Consider the following 19,262-nt stretch of genomic DNA (forward strand, 5'->3'; position numbering starts at 1 on the left):
GTAAGAACAGCAAAGTCAAATTACAAAAGAGTGTATTTATAGGGATGGGAAGAATTATGATTATCTTTGCAAAGTACCACAACAAATGATTAACAAACCTAAGGAGCAATTTTTATATTAGTAAAGTTAGACAAACCCAAATATGAATTTCAGTTGTACTATGTAGGTCTTTTTTTTTTTTTTTTTTTTTTTTGACATTTTTATTTTAGAGTAGTTTACAGAAAAATTGAGCAGGTAGAATTTCCTTACTTCTCCCCAAGTTTTCCCTATTATTAACATCATACATTAGACTAGTACATTTGTTACAGTTGAACCAATATTGATATAATTAAAATTGATTAAATTTATTCAGGTTTCCTTGATTTTTACCTAATGTCCTTTTTTTCTTTTTTGGTCCAGAATTCTATCCAGAATACCTCAGTACTTTCAGTCATTACATCTCCACAGCTTTCTCTTGGCTCTGACAGTTTATTAGACTTATTTTTTAAAATTTGTTTTTATTTGTAGGTAGACACAATACTTTTATCTTATTCATTCATATATGGTGATGAGTATCAAACCCAGTGCTTCACATGTGCTAGGTGGTTGCTTTACCGATGACCCACAATCCCCTAGACATCTTATTTTTGATGATGTTGGCAGTTTACAGAGGCATTGCTCAGATATATTGTAGGATCCTCCTGTAATGGAATTTGATGTATGATTTTTCTCTTGATTAAACTGGACTAGGAGTTTTGGGGAAGAAAACTACAGAGTTAACACTGTTAACATAATTTATAGATGTTGATGTTGACCATGATCACCTGGCTGAAGTGGTGTTTGTCAGGTTTCTTTACTGTAAAATTGTACCCGCCTTCCATATTGTATTTTTTGAAAGGAAATCACTATACTTACCTCACACTTAAGGAGTTCTGCCAACTGTACCTCAGGGTAGTGTATTTACATAGTTTATTTGGAATTCTTCTACATGGGGAAATTTGTCTCTTCCTTCCCCTTTAATTTATTTAGTCATTTATTTGTACCAATATGGATTCATTAATAGATATTTTATATTTTGGGTTATAATGCAGTACCACTATATTTTGTTACTTAAATTGTTCCAGTTTCCTTAACTTAGAAGGTAATGTTTAAGCCACTTTGCAAATTCATCCCTGTGAATTTTTAAAATATTGTTTTAGATCCTATATTTAAGGATCTCTAATCTGCTTTAAGGGCTTTTTCTTCTTCTTTCTTTTAATACAGTATGATTTAGGAGTACAAATTCATTCTTTTGCATATGTGGCTATCCAGTTGTCCCTACACCTTTTGTTGAAAATGTTATTCTTTCCCCATTGAGTAGTTTTAGTATCCTCGTGAAAAAAAAATAGTTAACCATGGTTTGTTTTATTTCTAATTTCTTGAGTGTTTTTATCATGAAAAAGGGTATTGAATTTTTTCAAATACCTTTTCTGTGTCTCTTGAAATAATCATGTGATTTTAGTTTTTATTCTATCATTGTAGCATGTTACATTATTGATTTTTTTTTTCCGTATGTCAAGCCAACCTTGCATTCCTGGGACACACCCAACTTGGTTGTGGTGTATAATGTTTTTTAAAATATACTGCTAGAATCTGTTAGTGTTTTGTTGAGGACTTCTGCATATTAGTGGTATTTTGGTTTTGTTTTTTCTGTGTCTCATTTTAGTATCAGCATAATTCTAACCTTGGAGAATGAGCTGGGTATTGTAACTTCTATTGTTTGAAGAGTTTATGAAAGATTAGTATCAATTCTTTAAAAATCTTTTTAATAGAATTTTCCATTGCATCTATCTGGTCCTGAGCTTTTCTTAGGTCATAATTTTTTAATTAAAATTCAATCTCTCCAGTTGTAACAGATCTTACATTACCTATTTCTTTTCTAGTCAGTTTTTCCCAGCTTATTAAGTCTTTTAAGGAATTTGTCCATTTCACCTAGATTTTTTTCATCTATTTTTTAAAATATTTTTTTAGTTGTAGTTGGACACAATATCTTTATTTTATTTATTTATTTTTTTGTGGTGCTGAGGTTTGAACCCAGTGCCTCGTGTGCTAGATAAGCACTCTACCACTGAGCCACAACCTCAGTTCCTTATAGTATTTCTTTATAAACGTTTTTATTTCTGTAAGGATAATAGTAGTGTTGCTCTTTCATTTCTTCTCTCTCTCTTTTTTTCCCCTCCTTGGTCAGTCTTGCTTTTCAGATTTGTCAGTTTGTTTTTCCTTTCATTTGTTTCCCCTAAAAAAATGTTTTAATGTAATGCTCTTAAAGAAAAGTTTTGTATTTCATTGATTATTTTTTTCCCCTGTTGATTTTCTGTGTTGTGTTCTAATTTCCACTCTTAACTTTCTTCCTTCATCTTGCTTTAGGTTCAGTTTGTTCTTTTTCCACTGTCTTAGGTTATTGATTTGACATTTTTCTTTTTAAATACAAGTATTAAAACTATATAGATTTCCTATTGGACCCTCTTTAGTTGTATCGTGTAAGTTTTGGTATGGTGTGTTATTTTCATTCATTTGAAAACATTTTCTAATTTCCTTTTTGATTTCTTTTTTGGCCTATTGGTTAGGGTTAACGTCCCTATATTTAAGAGTTTTCCAAATTTCTTTCATTCCATCATGGTTGGAGAACATTCTTTTTTTGTTTGTTTGTTTTTTTAAGAGAGAGAGAGAGAGAGAGAGAATTTTTTAATATTTATTTTTTAGTTTTCGGTGGACACAACATCTTTGTTTTTGTATGTGGTGCTAAGGATCGAACCCGGGCCGCACGCATGCCAGGCAAGCGCGCTACTGCTTGAGCCACATCCCCAGCCCCTGGAGAACATTCTTATTATCTTAATGCTTCAAATTTTTTTTGAGATTTGCTTAATTGTCTAATATATGGTTTAGCATGGAGAAAGTTTCAAATACACTTGAGAAGAATTGGTTTTGGGGGTAAATTAGGTGTAATTGGTTTACTGTGTTCCAGTTATTTTTGTCCATATCATTTTTGACCTTTGTGTGTCACTCTAAATGGTAAGGCCCTAGATCATGAATTGATTGATTACCCCCTTTTTTTGTACTGGGGATTGAATTCAGGGGCACATAACCATGGAGCCGCATCCCCAACCCTTTTTAAGAAATATTTTATTTGGAGACTGGATCTTGCTGATTTGCTTAGGATCTTCTAAAGTTGCTAAGACTGGCTTTGCACTCGTGATTCTCCTGTCTCAGCCTCTTCAAGCCTCTGGAATTACAGATGTGTGTCACCTTTACTAGATTTCTTAACTAGTAGCTTCCTAGAAGCCTAATTAATAGGATTTCTAGTATATGTAGGATGACTTCAAATGTATTAGAACCATAGAGAAAATAGGAAAAAACTCTAATATTCTCTGATTTCTAAGGAACTTGGAGTGTCTACAGGCATACCTTGGGGATTCTGGGAGGGAGTTCTGTTCTAGGCTATAGTAGTAAAGCAAATATTGGAATAAAGGTAGTCGCACAAATTTTTTTGATTGCCCAATGCATATAAAAGTTACTTTATACAACCTTGTAGTCCATTGACTGTAAAGTAGCATTATATCTAAAGAACTAAATATATAGCAGGTATGGTGGTGACTTGGGAGCCAGAGTAGGAGGATTACAGGTTTGAGACTATCCTCAGCAGATTCACAAGAACCTGTCTCAAACAATAAAAAGGGTGGGGACCTTTGGAGGCTGAGGGTGTGTAGCTCAGTGGTAAAGCGCTTGCCTAGCATATATGGGAGTCTGGGGATATTGCTCAGTGGTTAGAGTGCCCCACATTTGATCTGCAGTGCCCCGCCCCTAATTTGCATACCTTATTTCAAACATTTCTTTATTGCTAAAAACTACTAACAGTCATCTGTGCACTGCATTACATCCTCAAGTCTTTCTCACTTATTTACTTTTGAGACAGGGTGTTGCTAAGTTGCCAAGGCTAACTTCAAACTTTGAATCCTTCTGTCTCAGACCTCCCTATACCTGGGATTACATGTGTGAGCCACTATGCCCAGCCTAACTGCACTTTCTATTCCAGATTGGTTGAATTCAAGGATGTGGAGCGCCAACTATGTTAGTGCCATCCTTTAAAATGTGTCAATTTTATCAGATCCCTCAAAATTCCATGGGATAGTGCTTAACAGATGATCTGAAACATATATTTGGCACAGGTTAAAGTTTTCTTTTCCTTGTGAGCATTTGTCCTCACTATTTAAAATTATCAGTTATTTGCCAATCAGATTTATCATTGTATCTCAAAATAACTTCTGGAACAGGAGGAGCAAACTTCCTGTAAAAAAATGAGCATTATTGCAGTAGCAGAACTAATTGCAAAGATGACTTGAAAAATTAGGTCTTGTTAAAACACTTGGCCTAATCTCATTTATTCATGTGTCTTTTGTATTGGGACCAAATTATATTGATGATTTTTTTTAACTTATAGTTGGACACAATACTTTTATTTATTTAGGTAGTTAGTTATTTTTATGTGGTGCTAAGGATCAAACCCAGCATCTCGCACTCTACAGCTGATTCACAACTCCAGCCCCTTAATTTTTTTTAAAGGCATAATTAAGAAAAGACATCAAATTTCACAAAGAAAACAACCAGTTTTAGAAATCTGTTTAATTTAAAAGCAGTTAACAAAAAAATGAATAAGCTTAAATGTATAGTATATTCCAGAATATTCTTGATTTTAGTAATCAGTTTTCATTATATCCTTGGTTTTTGGCCTACCACTAAATGGTGATGACATAGTTATATACTTGACAGTATAGTATATGTAATATTCAATAGTGTTAATGCAAAAACTGAAAAAAAAGAATAACTGTTTGCTTTTTGATATATTTCTTAAATTTTCCTTTCTCTCAGAGCTCCTTTAAAGATGTTGCTTTTGAGTCTGACAATTTCATTTCATCACCTCTGTAATAATTGCTAATGTCCTCTTTGGTGTAGCACATTTACATACAATACATAACTTGAGTCCAAAGATTCAAACTATATACATGAAGTTAAATAAAGGCTGTCATTTAACATTTTCATGGGATTTTCTGTTTCAACTGAAGGTCAGGCAGCTTCCCCATTAATGGTTTTTGTCCCACTTTACTGCATTTCCTCCTAAATTTAGTTGGAGCTAAAAATGTTTCTTTTTGCCTGAACACTTAATACTTTTCATATTTCCTCACCCGTTTAGCAAGTTCCACTTTCTGGCTTTTCCCTAGCTCAATAGCCCTTCTCTTTATATCTGTCTCAGGTACTTGTCCATTTGTACCAACATTAGCATATTAGGTTATTCATATAAAGGGTGTTGTATACTGTAGGGTTATAATTAAATCCATATATTAGGGGAAGAAATTTTTCCAACAAAACTGGGTCTCCACAGGGTATTATTACTGGAAAAACCTCAGGTTTCCTCAAATCTTAAGACTCTTATTTCTTCTCAGTTGATTGATGTTCTGCTGAGAATTCAAACACAAAATATAACAATAAATGTTTATTTTTCTTTGTGTTATTTCCTGCCTTCATTTTTCAAGATAAATTTTTTCTTTTTCTCTAATGTGGTCCTGCTTGCTGTTGAAACGTTCCAGAGAAATGGAAATTAAGGTCAAAAATCATGATTCTAAAAACTAATTTCTGGGGTGGGAAGAGATTGAAGATTTTCTTACAGACAATAAGGTTTGTTTAATGTTTTTCTCAGGCAAAATTACACTTCACATTCACCTAAGACCTGGGTTCCAGTTCAATGATTTATTAGCTTTGGGCCAATAATGCTACTCAACTTTGAGTTATTATATATAAAATGGGTATAATGATACTTCAGAGGAGTGATTAGCCCAGAATAGATAGTTAATGGATTTTAGTTTCCATTTTCTCTCTAAATCAGACAGATAAAATAAACCTGTAATAGAGGAGATGGCAGTAAATTTGTAATACATTTAAATGAAATCTTCAAAGCAAGGTAATTTAGCTATTTAATAAATCTATTGCTGTGCTCATAGAACAAATCTGAATAGTCTATATTTTTATGATAGTTTAAGATATAGAAGGATTGAACCTAGGGGTATCCTACCATTGTTCAGTTTTAGAACATATCCATCATTCCCCAAATCTCCAGCCATTTTTGTGGGGAGGCAGAGTCTCTCTAGGACGCCCAATCTGACCTGGAAATTGCTCCCGAGTAGCTGGTGTTACAGATGTGCGCTACCATGCCTAGCTAAATTATTATGTTTAAAAATGTGAAAACTAAACTTTATTTTTAAAAAAGTTTAGTGATTATTTTAATAGCTTTCTTGAAATTAATTTGCATAACATAAAATTGACTTATTTTAATTGTACAAATCATAATAATGTATGATTTATAATAATCATAATAAATAATTGTAACCATCACTGCCATCCAGTTTTAGAACATTTCCATCATTCCCCAAATCAAAAGTGACTGTTAACTTCTATCTTTAAGGTGAAACAAACTGTAGTGTTTAAAAGTGTGCGGTGGTAGGGGCTGGGGTTGTGGCTCAGTGTTAGTGTACTTGCCTAGCATGAGTGAGATACTGGGTTCGATTCTCAGCACCACATACAAATGAATAAAGGTCCATCAATAACTAATAAATTTTTTTAAAATAAAATAAAAAATAAAAGTGTGTGGTGGTGCGTGCCTGTAATCCCAGTAACTTGGGAGGCTGAGGCAGGAGGATCAGGAGTTCAAAGCCAGCCTAGCAAAAGTGAGATGGTAAGAAATTCAGTGAAACCCTGCCTCTAAATAAAATACAAAAGAGAGCTGGCGATGTGGCTTAGTGGTTGAGTACCCATAAGTTCAATCCCCAGTACCAAAAAAAAAAAAAAAGTACCAGCTTACGATTTTGGCTTGTGTTTGAATCGTAGTCCTGCCACTTACAGACATTGGGTATTTCTCTATACTTAGGATTTTTTATTTTTTAAAATTGGGCTGATAACTGCATTACAGCATTGCTTTAAACATTTATTTATACTCCCTTTATCCTTGGGATATTTTCTAAGACCCCTAGTGAATGCCTGAAATCATGAATCATATGGAACTTAATACATATTAATATGTATGGTACTGTGTCATGTGTGTTCACATACATGTATGTGTTTTTTCCTTTTACCCCGAAGCATTGCCACAAAAGACCAAAGTTAATCTGTCCTTCTGGGGTTTTTTTAAAATATTTATTTTTTAGTTGTAGTTGGACACAATGCCTTTATTTCACTTATTTATTTTTTTGTGATGCTGAGGATCAAACTCAGGGTCCTGCACATGCCAGGCGAGCACTCCACTGCTGAGTCACAACCCCAGCCCCTGTACTTCTGTTTTATGTATTGTGTGCCTCCTTTGCATCACTAATCTTTTTCTTTGGGGCCATTTTTAAGTAAAAGGGTTACTTCAACATAAACATTGTGATCCCACAGTGTTGATCTGATAACCAGAAGACAGTTAGGCAGCTAATAAGCAGGTAGCATATGCAATATGGATATGCTGGACAAAGTTACCCATGGTCAGTAGTGGACCAAAAAATATTAAATGAAAAATACCAGAATAATTAAGAAGTTTTAAATTGTTCTCTGTTCTGAGTATCATGATGAAATCTCGTGCTGTCTGGGACATGAGTCATCTCTTTGTCCTGCATAAGGGTGTTGGTATTTTAATTATTTCATTTCATGCGCATGTTTTATTGGTTTTGATGTTGTTGGTTTCTTTTTTTTTTTTTTTTTGGTACTGGGGATTGAACCCAGGAGCGCTTAGCTGCTGAGCCACTTTTTAATATTTTATTTAAAGACAGGGTTTTGCTTAGTTGCTTAGGGCTTCGCTGAGTTGCTGGGGATGGCTTTGAACTCTCAATCCTCCTACCTTAGCTTCCCTAGCTGTTGGAATTACAGGTGTTCACCAATGCATCTAGCTCATATGTTTATTCTGGACTGAAAAACACTTATTGTATTTATTCAACTATATATCCTGTGTATTTCAGATATATTTTGTGTTTAAAGATGATAAAAACAACTGTTTGAGAAACTTAAAAAAAATGTTTGGAAATGAGGGAGTGGAAATTGTTCTTATACTCACAGTGTTTACAATTAACAGCATATACAATATACACAGTACATGTATCAAGCTTGTTATAATTGTCTCTAAGAACTATTTTATTAGGTGTGTTACTCTTCACTTAATGACCATAATAGGAGTTGGAAGGTCCTGTGTTATTTGATCCTTGCTAATTCTTTTCTTTTTCTCTCCACCACCTTCCTTTTTCCCAGAGGGAAGGATCTGACCCATGATGTCAAGCATTCCACTACTGAGCTACATTCTCAGTCCTTGGCTAATTCTTTAGTCTCATTTCTTAACACTTTACCTTATATTTCCCTGTACTTTACCATCCTATAATGTACCATAATTTACAGTCATGTTTAGTTGTACAATTATTATTTTTATATAATATAAACAAACATGTAAGTTCCATGTAGGCATGGAATAACTTAGCTTCATCATTTTTTATCCTTATTACTGGACATATAGTAAAACATGTTGTGTCATAAAACTGAATATTTAATTTTTACTGAGAATGAAAAAATATTTTTAGCTATAATTTCTAAGAAAACTTAAGAGAGAAAGTTTTGAATAATAGCATTTAAAGTACTTTCTTTCCAATTAGTTATATGTTGATCTATATATATGCTTAATTAAAAGGAAAGTAATATAATGGTTTATCTGTGAGATAAATGAGAACTAGGGGGATAGGAGATAGAGGTAGGAGGGAGATATTTCACTGTAATTATTTAAAAAACATTGACCCACATAAATATTACTTGAAAAGATTTTTGTAAGAGTCTTTTGAGATTGTGGTGTAAATACAGAACACATGTTCATATGAATTATTTCTTCTTTTTTATATACCTTTATGTTTTCAACAGTTATTTCAATATGCTTAGGCCAGTGATGATCCTTATTTTCCCCACCAACAAAGCCTTTGAGAATGTGATAAAGAGAATGAGCATGAAACAGTTTTACATTGTTTCTCCAAGGCTAATGGATGACTTAATCTAGGCCACATATTGTTTGTTATATTTTCAATATGACGCTATCAGTGATGAGTTTGTATGTAAAATTAATCTAATTAGGTTGTAAGGGATACTAAAACACAAATCTGTGTACTTGGCTTTTAATCCCATTTCTGCCTTTAGAAAGCTTTTGACTTTTTTAAAAAAAAATATATATATTTTTTTGTAGTTATTGGCGGACACAACATCTTTGTTTGTATGTGGTTGTGAGGATCGAACCTGGGCCGCATGCATGCCAGGCGAGTGCGCTACCGCTTGAGCCACATCCCCAGCCCAAGTGTGTGACTTTTGAGTGAAATTTTTACTTCTCTTTTCTTCAGCCTACTCCATGTTAAACTGATAAGGTGGAAACCTCAAAGATTTTAGTGTCAAGTAGACCTAAGGTGATTGTGAATTGAGTTGACCTGCTTACTCCCTATGTAACCTTGGATGAGTTCTCTGAATATTATTTTTTTAATAAAAATAAAAGAAATTATACCAATTACTTAGGCCTTAAAGATGAAATGAAAAGTATTTGAAAAGCATAACAATACTTGTTACTAGTAGGGACATATGTAAAGTTAGTCATCTTATGTTAGAAAATTAATTAAGCTAGAACTAGATGTTCTTTGAGGTATCTTTCACCAATACAGTTTTATGTTACAACAGAATAATTTACAAATCTTGTTTATAGCCACATTTACATGAAATTTCATGGGAAAGCAAGGAAATATTAAATATTTAACTTCTTGCTTTTCATATTTCAGAGTGCTAAACATATAATAAATCTCAAATGCTTATTAGACTTTTAAGAGTTGTAAAGGAGCAGTACAGGTTAGAATTTCTTAATCTGAAGTCTTTAAATACTTTGAGATTTATGAGAAGGTTTTATGAATCTGTTGAGATTGTTGGCAGGTCTCTGAATTCTAAACTTTTTAGTGTACTTGAATTGGAGGGAGTATCTATAACTTTGATTGTGAATAAGACAGATTTGATCTCTACTTTGCTGGAGATATTATTCTTTTATTTAAAGTTGTAGGTGAACACAATACCTTTATTTTATTTATTTATTTTTATGTGGTGCTGAGGACGGAACCTAGTGCCTCATATGTGTGAGGTAAGTGCTGTGCCATTGAGCCACAATCCCGGCCCTCCTGGAGATAGTATTCTAATAGGGGAAAATAGACTTTGAATAACAAAATATGAGTAAATTTACAGATGGCAGAAATGTTTCAGAGAATTTAAACGTTGTGATAGAATGAGAGTAATAATAAAGATTGTTAGGTAGTATAAGTGCTCAGGGAAAGCTGAGAAGTTGACATTTTTTGTGCTTTGGAAATTACCAAGAGTGGCTGACATTTTTTGTGCTTTGGAAATTTCCTAGAGTGGCCTTTGATTCAAAGATTAACAGAATAGTTAGCACTCAGATCCAGTGATGGGGACAGTGTTCAAAAATTAAGTTGGAGTGCCTCCGGTGGCTGAGGCAGAAGGCAAGTTTGAGACCAACCTTAGCAACTTAGTGCCTGAGGCCCTACACAACTTAGTGAGACTCTGTCTCAAAATCAGAAAGGCTGAGGATGTAGTTCAGCGGTAAAGAGCCCCTGGGTTAAAAGCCCCAGTACCAAAAAAAAAAAAAAAAAAAAAAAGTAGTTTGAGAGATAATTAGAAGTCATATCATTCAGGGCTTTTTAAACCAGAGTACGAAATCTGCATTTTATTCTAAATATAATGAGAAACTGTTTTAGGATTTTAAACTGGAAAATGATGAGAAAAGAAAACTGAAGATAAAGCCCTTTCGAAATTTAAGGGTTCAGGGGGCTGGGGATGTGGCTCAAGCGGTAGCGCGCTCGCCTGGCGTGCACACGGAGCTGGGTTCGATCCTCTGCACCACATACAAATAAAGATGTTGTGTTCACCAAAAACTAAAAAATAAATATTAAAAAATTTAAGGATTCAGAAAAATAGCAAGTGAATTCAAAAGGAGAGGAATGTTGTTCATGACAAGGTGGTGAGAGTAGCTGTTTCATATCTTTATGAGACTACAAGTAAGATTAGATTAACCTGACCATTAGATTTGGCAGCAAGGTTTGTCAAAAGGACCTAATGGCTGTGAAGTCAGTAGCTGTTAGAACAAAATGCAGGTTTGGGACGATTTATACCAACTTTACTGTCTTATATGGTTTATTTAATGAAACTGCAAGTAGTTTTTTCCCTTTGTTATATGTTAATCTTTAACCTGGGCATGGTGGTATGAGTCAAGAGTTTGGGTTTTGAGCAAGAATATCTGAGTTAATATCTGCCTTTTTAGCTTATTCAGTCTTCCTTCCTTCCTTTCTTTCTTTCTTTAGAGAGAGAGAGTTTTTTTAATATTTATTTTTTAGTTCTCGGTGGACACAACATCTTTATTTTATTTTTTATGTGGTGCTGAGGATTAAACCCAGCACCCCAAGCATGCCAGGTGAGCGCGCTACCGCTTGAGCTACATCCCCAGCCCAGCTTATTCAGCCTTTCTAAATCTCCATTTCTCTTACCTGCAAATGGGATAATATACTTATGGATTTGCTCTGTGTGAAGCATTTAGCATAGCGTGTGGTGCATGGTTGTATGAATAATAAAAATTATAATGATAGGCAATAAAATATATTTGTGCTCTTTGGAGTTGGTATTGTCTATAGGAATAAAGTACTGTTTTCCCTTTATAAATAATTCCTGTGGATGATGCTTTAGCAACTTAATCAGCTTTTTCAAACATCATGTAGTGTCCAGCTCTCATTTTGAATATATCTTCTAAACACCTTTTTGGCTGTTTAATTTTGAGCCTGTTATAACCCCATGTACCAATGTAGCATTTCACTCTACAAATAGATATAGATTTTTCTTTTTTAGCATCTAGAAGACAGTCTCAATTTATCAAATAGTAATAACTATTTATAGTGCTTTATTAAAGAAGTCAAAATATAGTCAGTTTCACATATATCTCCATTTGGATATATATGCAAATAACTAACTATAGAATTAAAATTAATTTGAGAGCTTTCTATAAAATAGTTAAATATTTTTTCATTTTGGAACTAGGGGTATCACTTGGTGGTAGACTGCTTGCCTAGTGTGTGCAAGGTGCTAAGTTCAATCCTCAGCATGGGCTGGTGGGGCTGAAATGAAAATAGACAGTTAAAAAATTTTTAATTTTTGTTGGTGATCAAACCCAGGAGCTCACACCTTCTAGTCAAAGCACTATACTGCTCAGCTAAACCCCCAGTCCCCAGTGTTCATTTTTATTTTCTAGTAGCATACATTCTAAAAACCCAAACAAAGTTAAGTTGATTTATTTATATTTTGTGGTACTGAGGATTGAACCCAGGGGCAACTACCACCAAGCTGTAGCCCCAGCCCTTTATAAAAAATTTTATTTGTGACAAGGTCTGGCTAAATTGCCGGTCTGACCTCTAACTTGCAATATTCCTGCCTCACAGGCCTCCTAAGCAGCTGGAATAACTAGGATTATAGGTGTGTGCCACCTTAATTGGCTTACCCATAATTTAAAGAGCCTGGCACATAATAGTGCTTGTCAATATTTGTTGAATGAATGTACAAAAAGTTTTTAGCATACATAATAGAAACCATTCTCTCATCAATAATGGGCTTCTATTCAAGGTTGAATAATTTCAATAAAATGTGAATTAAATGTAATACTTGAAGAATAACAAGTATAAATAATTGACTTCTGTTTCATTACACTTCAAATGATTCATCTTTGTAAGCAGACTATTGAGCATAATTAAATCTTTAATGAGTTGTAATACTATTGTACTTTATTCTGAATGTCAGTTCTCATTTTTTAAAACTACAGTTATTTGTAAATGTAGTATGTAGTGGGTATTGTTTAAAATATGTGTTAGAGGTTTCAGGTTGGGTTTTATTTTTATTTGAAGAAAACTTTTGATAGACACAGTGATGAATTTTATGGTTCGTTTTCATTAGCCCACCAAAAATAGATCAGTAGTAAAATTGAACTGCATATGAGTTCTGGTTAATAGTAATTGTTCTGATTCTTAAATTTGGAGATTTGAAAAATCCTTTTTTTTTTTTTTTTAAATACCATCTACTGAACCGCTTCCCTAGCCCTATTTTGTATTTTATTTAGAGACAGGGTCTCCCTGGGTTTCTTACCACCTCACTGTTGCTGAGGCTGACTTTGTGCTTATGATCCTCCTTCCTCGGCCTCCTGAGCTGCTGGTATTATAGGTGTGTACCACCATGTATTGCTTCCTAGCTATTGTTAATATTTTATTTAGAGACAGGGTCTTGCTAAGTTGCTGAGTGAGTCTGGCTTTGAATTCACAATCCTCCTGCCTTAGCCACCATTATGTAAGACTATTAGGAATGTGTAAACCTTAAAAATAAACCCTGAAAAACTTCACCATCTCTTTATTATTAAATTATTTATTTATTGTAATTTATTATACATAATGGCAGAATGCAATTAATTTCATATTATACACATAGAACACAATTTCTCAAGTCACTGATTGTACACAAAGTATTTTCACACCATTTGTGTCTTCATAAATGTACTTAGGGTAATGATGTCTACTCGTTCCACCATCATTCCTACCCTCTTACCCCCTCCTTTTCCTTCCCTCCCCTTTGCCCTGTCTAAAGTTCCTCCTATCCTCCCATGCTCTTCTCCATCACCATTATGAGTCAGCATCCTCATATCAAAGAAAACACTTTGTTTTGGGGGGGATTGGCTTCTTAACTGAGCATTATAGTCTCCAGCTTCATCAATTTACCTGCAAATTCCATGATTTTATTCTCTTTTAATGCTGAGTAATGTTTCATTGTGTATATATACTAAAGTTTTCCTATCCATTCATCTACTGAAGGACATCTAGGTTGGTTCCATAATTTAGCTATTGTGGATTGTGTTGCTATAAACATTGATATGGCTGTGTCCCTGTAGTATGCTGTTTTTAAGTCCTTTGGGTGTAAACTGAGGAGTAGGATACCATCTCTTTTTTTCTTATTAATATCACCAAATTTGATGATAAAATATTTTTTAAGGTATTTTTAATTTTAGGCCAGTTTTAAAAAGCCTCCATTGATTTATAGCATACATAAAGTGAAGAGCTTGATAAATTCTCACAACTGAACACTCCACACCCATGTAACATATTCAGATCAGGAAACAAAATATTAATAGCCCCCTCCAAACAATTACTTTCTTTTTTCTTTTTAAATGAAGCTTATTTTTTTTTGCACAATATCTTTGTTTATTCATTTTTATGTGATGCTAAGGCTCGAACCCAGTGTCTCACATGTGTGAACCTCACAAGCGCTCTACCACTGAGCCACAAACCCCCCCCCCCCCCCGAACAGTTACTTTTTAAATATATGCATATATAAAGTCAGAGACATGGATCAACTTGAGAAACATAGGTCCTAGATCTAATTTTATTCCTAACTTTTAAAGCATCACCTTAGGCAAGTTATTTCATCTTTCTGTGGGACTAGTCCCCATTTCTAAAATGAAGGAATGAGATTAGACATTTTTATTATGGCTTTAATTCTGTGAAAGTGCAAAAAGATGGAATACTGGGCTATAAAACTGTTATGAGAAGTTGCAGGGTAGAGACTGCACTTTTGACTTCAACAGTTGAATTGACATGAAACATACTCTAAATTTTTTCATTTTTCTTTGTTTTCCAGGTTATATTTCACACTATGTGCTGACTGTATCTACAGAAGATATTTAACAAAAAAAAAAAAAGATAAACTTTTTTCAAAGATTTTGATTCCAGTGGAATCTTTGCTTTAGATTTTTGTGTGTGTGTGTGTATTAGTGAATTGTAACTCCAGAAGCAATGCCTGTACAAGCTCCACAATGGACGGATTTCCTCTCCTGCCCAATTTGCACTCAGACTTTCGACGAAACAATTCGAAAGCCCATCAGTTTGGGCTGTGGCCATACTGTCTGTAAGATGTGCCTGAACAAACTCCACCGCAAGGCTTGCCCATTTGACCAGACCACTATCAATACAGACATTGAGCTCCTTCCTGTGAACTCAGCATTGCTGCAGCTAGTGGGTGCTCAGGTAAGATGGGTGACTTAATAGTTTTTAAGGGCTGGGGATGTGGCTCAAGCGGTAGCGCGCTCGCCTGGCATGCGTGCGGCCCGGGTTCGATCCTCAGCACCACATACCAACAAAGATGTTGTGTCCGCCGAGAACTAAAAAATAAATATTAAAAATTCTCTCTCTCTCTCTCTCTCCTCTCTCTCACTCTCTCTTTAAAAAAAAAAAAAATAGTTTTTAAATTGAGTGTGTGTGTGTTTGTGTGTGCACATGCATGATCTTGACAAAAACTTGTTGAATTAGAATTGAATAACATTGTCTTCTATTTAAATAGGTATGATGCTTTCTTGTACTATGTTGATCCTTTATTTCAGTATATTACAAGATACACTAGTAATTCAGTATTTTTCATTCATAGTATTGAAATGTTCATTTATTCTTAGATTTTTTTAAGAACCCTAGCTATTCAGATTACTAGAGAAACCTAAGAGATAAGTCATAAGGAATTCTTTGCACTGAGGAAAATGCTATTCATAAACCCTTGCACTGAATTAATAGAAGAGATAAAGCTGCTTCAGGCAGTTTTACATATTAGATACTAACTGAAATGATGAAAAAGGTGACAAAATCAACAGAGCACAGCTTTTAAGAAGCACGTATTTTAAAGAGGATCAAATATCCTTGGTTAGCTACATTTGGAAGTTAGTCTGGTAATTCTGAAGGTAATACTTCGAAAGTTTTATGTAAGTGTTCTCAAATTAGATGATGGGATAGTGGTGCGCCCCCCCCCCTCGCATTCCAGGGAACTGGGGATTAAATTCAGGGCTTCATGCATATGTGGTAAGCACAATACTACTGAGCTACATTCCCAGCCCCTAGTCTTCTCAAAGGTCATTTTCCTCACAAGGTTTTAAGTTTTTGAGTGTTAGATATGATTCATTTAGATAATTCTCCACTATTGATTTGTTCAGTATAAGTCTGAAGTCCCATATATTTAGTATAAAAGTTTAATCTTCTGTAAATTGCTAAAGTATGACAAAAATTGATGTTATTACATGTGTCGAAGATAAAGAGAGCTATTCTAGGATAGTTTATTCAAAAGGAAACCTTTATTTATATGCCTATCTTGATATTACCACCAGCACTACTAAATATTTATTAAGAGCGAAAGTACAGAAGCCTGTCTTGGTGACACATAGCCAGTAATATCAGTTATTCAGGAGACTAAGGCAGGAGGTTTACAAGTCCAGCCTGGGCAATTCAACAAAACCATGTCTCAAAATAAAATAAAATGGGCTGAGTATTTCTTACTTGTGGGAATGAAAAATCTAACAACCACTTTAGAAGACAGTTTGGTAGTCTCTTATTAGTTTAATATTGATAACTGCCCAACTAATTTGAAAATATGTTTACACAGAAACTTTTATTTGACTATTATCTTAGTGGTTGAAGACTTTCTTGGCGTTCAGGACGCCCTGGGTTCAATCCTTAGTACCACAAAAAAAGAACAACCCACTGAATGGAGGAAAATAATACTAAAATCATATAAGGGACTTATATCTAGAATATGTACGATTTTTAACTCAGTGTTTAAAAGACAAGCCAATTAAAAATGGGTGGAGATCTACATAGACATCCCAGCAAAGAAGACACAAATATGGCAGATGAAAAGTTTCTCACATTAGTAGAAGAAAGGAAATAAGGGGAGGAGGAAGAGGAGGGAAAGAGGAAATACTGGGCAATAATATTGGCCAAATTATATTGTTATATTGTATGCATGTACAAATATATAACAACAAATCATACCAATGTGTACAACTATAATGCACTAATAAAAATAGGGAAAAAATTGCTAACTACTATCACTAGGAATAGCAAATTAAAGCAACTGCTCACAGTTTTTCATACCTTTGCTTACCTATTAGAAAAACCAAATTCTGAAACATGGACAACAAATGCTGAAGAGAATGGAACTACACAAACTTTTATTTTTTACTTATAGAAATGAAAAATCTAACAACCACTTTAGAAGACAGTTTGGTAGTCTCTTATTAGTTTATTATTGATAATTGCCGAACTAATTTGAAAATATGTTTACACAGAAACTTTTATTTGACTATTTACACCAGTTTTATTCAGAATTGCAAAAAAAATGTAATCAAAATGTCTTTCAATAGCAAATGAATAAACATTGGTATATTCATATAATTAGAATATTGTATAAAATGAAATAATAAAAGGAAGTAGTAGTTAAGCCACAAAAAGACACAGATAAACCTCAAATATATGTTGCTGAGTAAAAGATGCCACTTTGAAAATTCTACAATACTGTATGATTCCAAATATGTGATATTGTATACAAAATTAAAAATCACAATAAAAATATCATTGGTTGCTAGGATCCAGTAGGAAGGCAGGAGGATTGATGAAAAGTAGGGTATTTCTTAGGGCAGTGAAACTGCATGATTCTGTATTTGTTGGATGTATGATATTCTACATTTTTCAAAAAGAGATTTTAACCCAGGGGCGCTTTACCACTGAACTTCATCCCTGGCCCCTTTTATTTTTTATTTTGTGACAGTCTCACTAGGTTGCTGAGGCTGATGTTGTCTTGGGATTCTCATGTCTCAGATTCTCAAATCACTGAAATTACAGAAGTGTGCCACCACACCTAGCTAAAACACAAAACTTTACAAAGTTTATGGAGAACAATCTGAAATAAATGAAACAACTTCACTGCAAGGGCTATAGAGGAAAGATGCTAACCTAATTAACTTTAGATACTAGTTCAAAGTAAGTAAATTCTCGGAAAATTAAAGGCATTATATATTATATATGAACAGTGTGTTCTAATTGATAAAGTGTTTTCCCCATGAAAGTATGAATTAATTCTGAGACTGCTGTACATGTATATGGGAATTAAACTTTTAAGTAAATGGGAGGCAGATGGTAGAGAATGAATTTTCTCATTATTGGAAGTTTATAGATATGCAAAGAGGAAGAGGCTAGAATGATCTGTGTGCTAATGGCTTAGAATTGGGGCATCAGTGGAAACTTGGTTTTAACTGAATATAGATACAAATGGTTTTATAGTAATATTTACACACAAACACACACACACCCCTGGGGTATAATGTACACATATTTTTTTTTGCCTTGTCAGCCAAGATGGACTAGCAAGCACAATACCCCAATATCAGCATTCATACCTAATGTTCAATTTGGGCTTGTAAATACAGTTCTTCACTAAAAGAAACCAGCATTCTTTGGAAAAGTGGCTGATTGTAGCCCTGCAATAGGAAGTTGGAGCATCTAGTGCTAAAAAGTCTAAAAGCTCAAATACAGTCAGTGAAGGGGATATGTCATAGGCACACAGGAATCATCTGAAAAAGCTCTCAGTGGTCAAATCTGAAACAGTTTGAAAACAAAACAAATAGAATTGTATTGGATTGTTACCAAAGTATAAAATAATTATTCAAGTATATACAGATAAAAACCTAAATGATTGAATAGAGAAAGAGACTGGATTTCTCATGCGGAATTCCAAATAAATTTAAATAAACTCTACCCTCAAAGAATACACATGTGGGCTATATATAGTGACTCCCTTTGGAAAGTAGTGTATGGAGGGCTGGGATTGTGACTCGGGTAGAACTTTCGCCTCACACATGTGAATCCCTGGGTTCGATCCTCAGCACCATATAAAGATGTCCAACTGCAACTAAAAAATAAAAAGGAAGGAAGGGAGGGAGGGAGGGAGGGAGGGAGGGAGGGTATGGAAAGTAGGAAATTGACTAACTTCATCCTTACACAAAGACACATCTATATTTTTCCTTAGGAAGTTCATAATTGCATTTTTGTTTTTGTGCCTAGGATTTGATCTTACTTAACGACTGAGGCAGGTGTTAATTCAGATGGTAGGTGTTCCAACAAGACTCCCATAAAAAGTAGCATTTCTCACTCAGTGTGGTGGTGCATGTCCAATTCCAGCAACTTGTGAGGTTAAGACAGGAGGATTACAGGGTTTGAGTCCAGCCTCAGCAACTTAGCAAGGCCCTGTTTCAAAATAAAAAATATAAAGGACTACGGATATAACTCAGTTGTAAGGCAACCCAGAGTTTAATC

The 19,262-nt window shown here is 34.2% G+C and overlaps 1 protein-coding gene across 3 annotated transcripts in view; it reads left to right on the forward strand.

Moving 5' to 3' along the window:
* Positions 1-19,262, forward strand: part of RC3H1 (ring finger and CCCH-type domains 1) — an 81,480-nt gene that overhangs the window by 16,852 nt on the left and 45,366 nt on the right. For all 3 annotated transcript variants that reach the window (XM_081299713.1, XM_081299711.1, XM_081299712.1), the window contains exon 2: positions 14,773-15,158. In XM_081299713.1, the coding sequence (XP_081155839.1) occupies positions 14,928-15,158 (231 nt within the window). In that variant the 5' untranslated portion in view covers positions 14,773-14,927. The remainder of the gene's footprint in view (positions 1-14,772; positions 15,159-19,262) is intronic.

Source organism: Spermophilus citellus (assembly GCF_964194105.1).
Source record: "Spermophilus citellus genome assembly, chromosome: 6".
Lineage (NCBI taxonomy): Eukaryota > Metazoa > Chordata > Mammalia > Rodentia > Sciuridae > Spermophilus > Spermophilus citellus.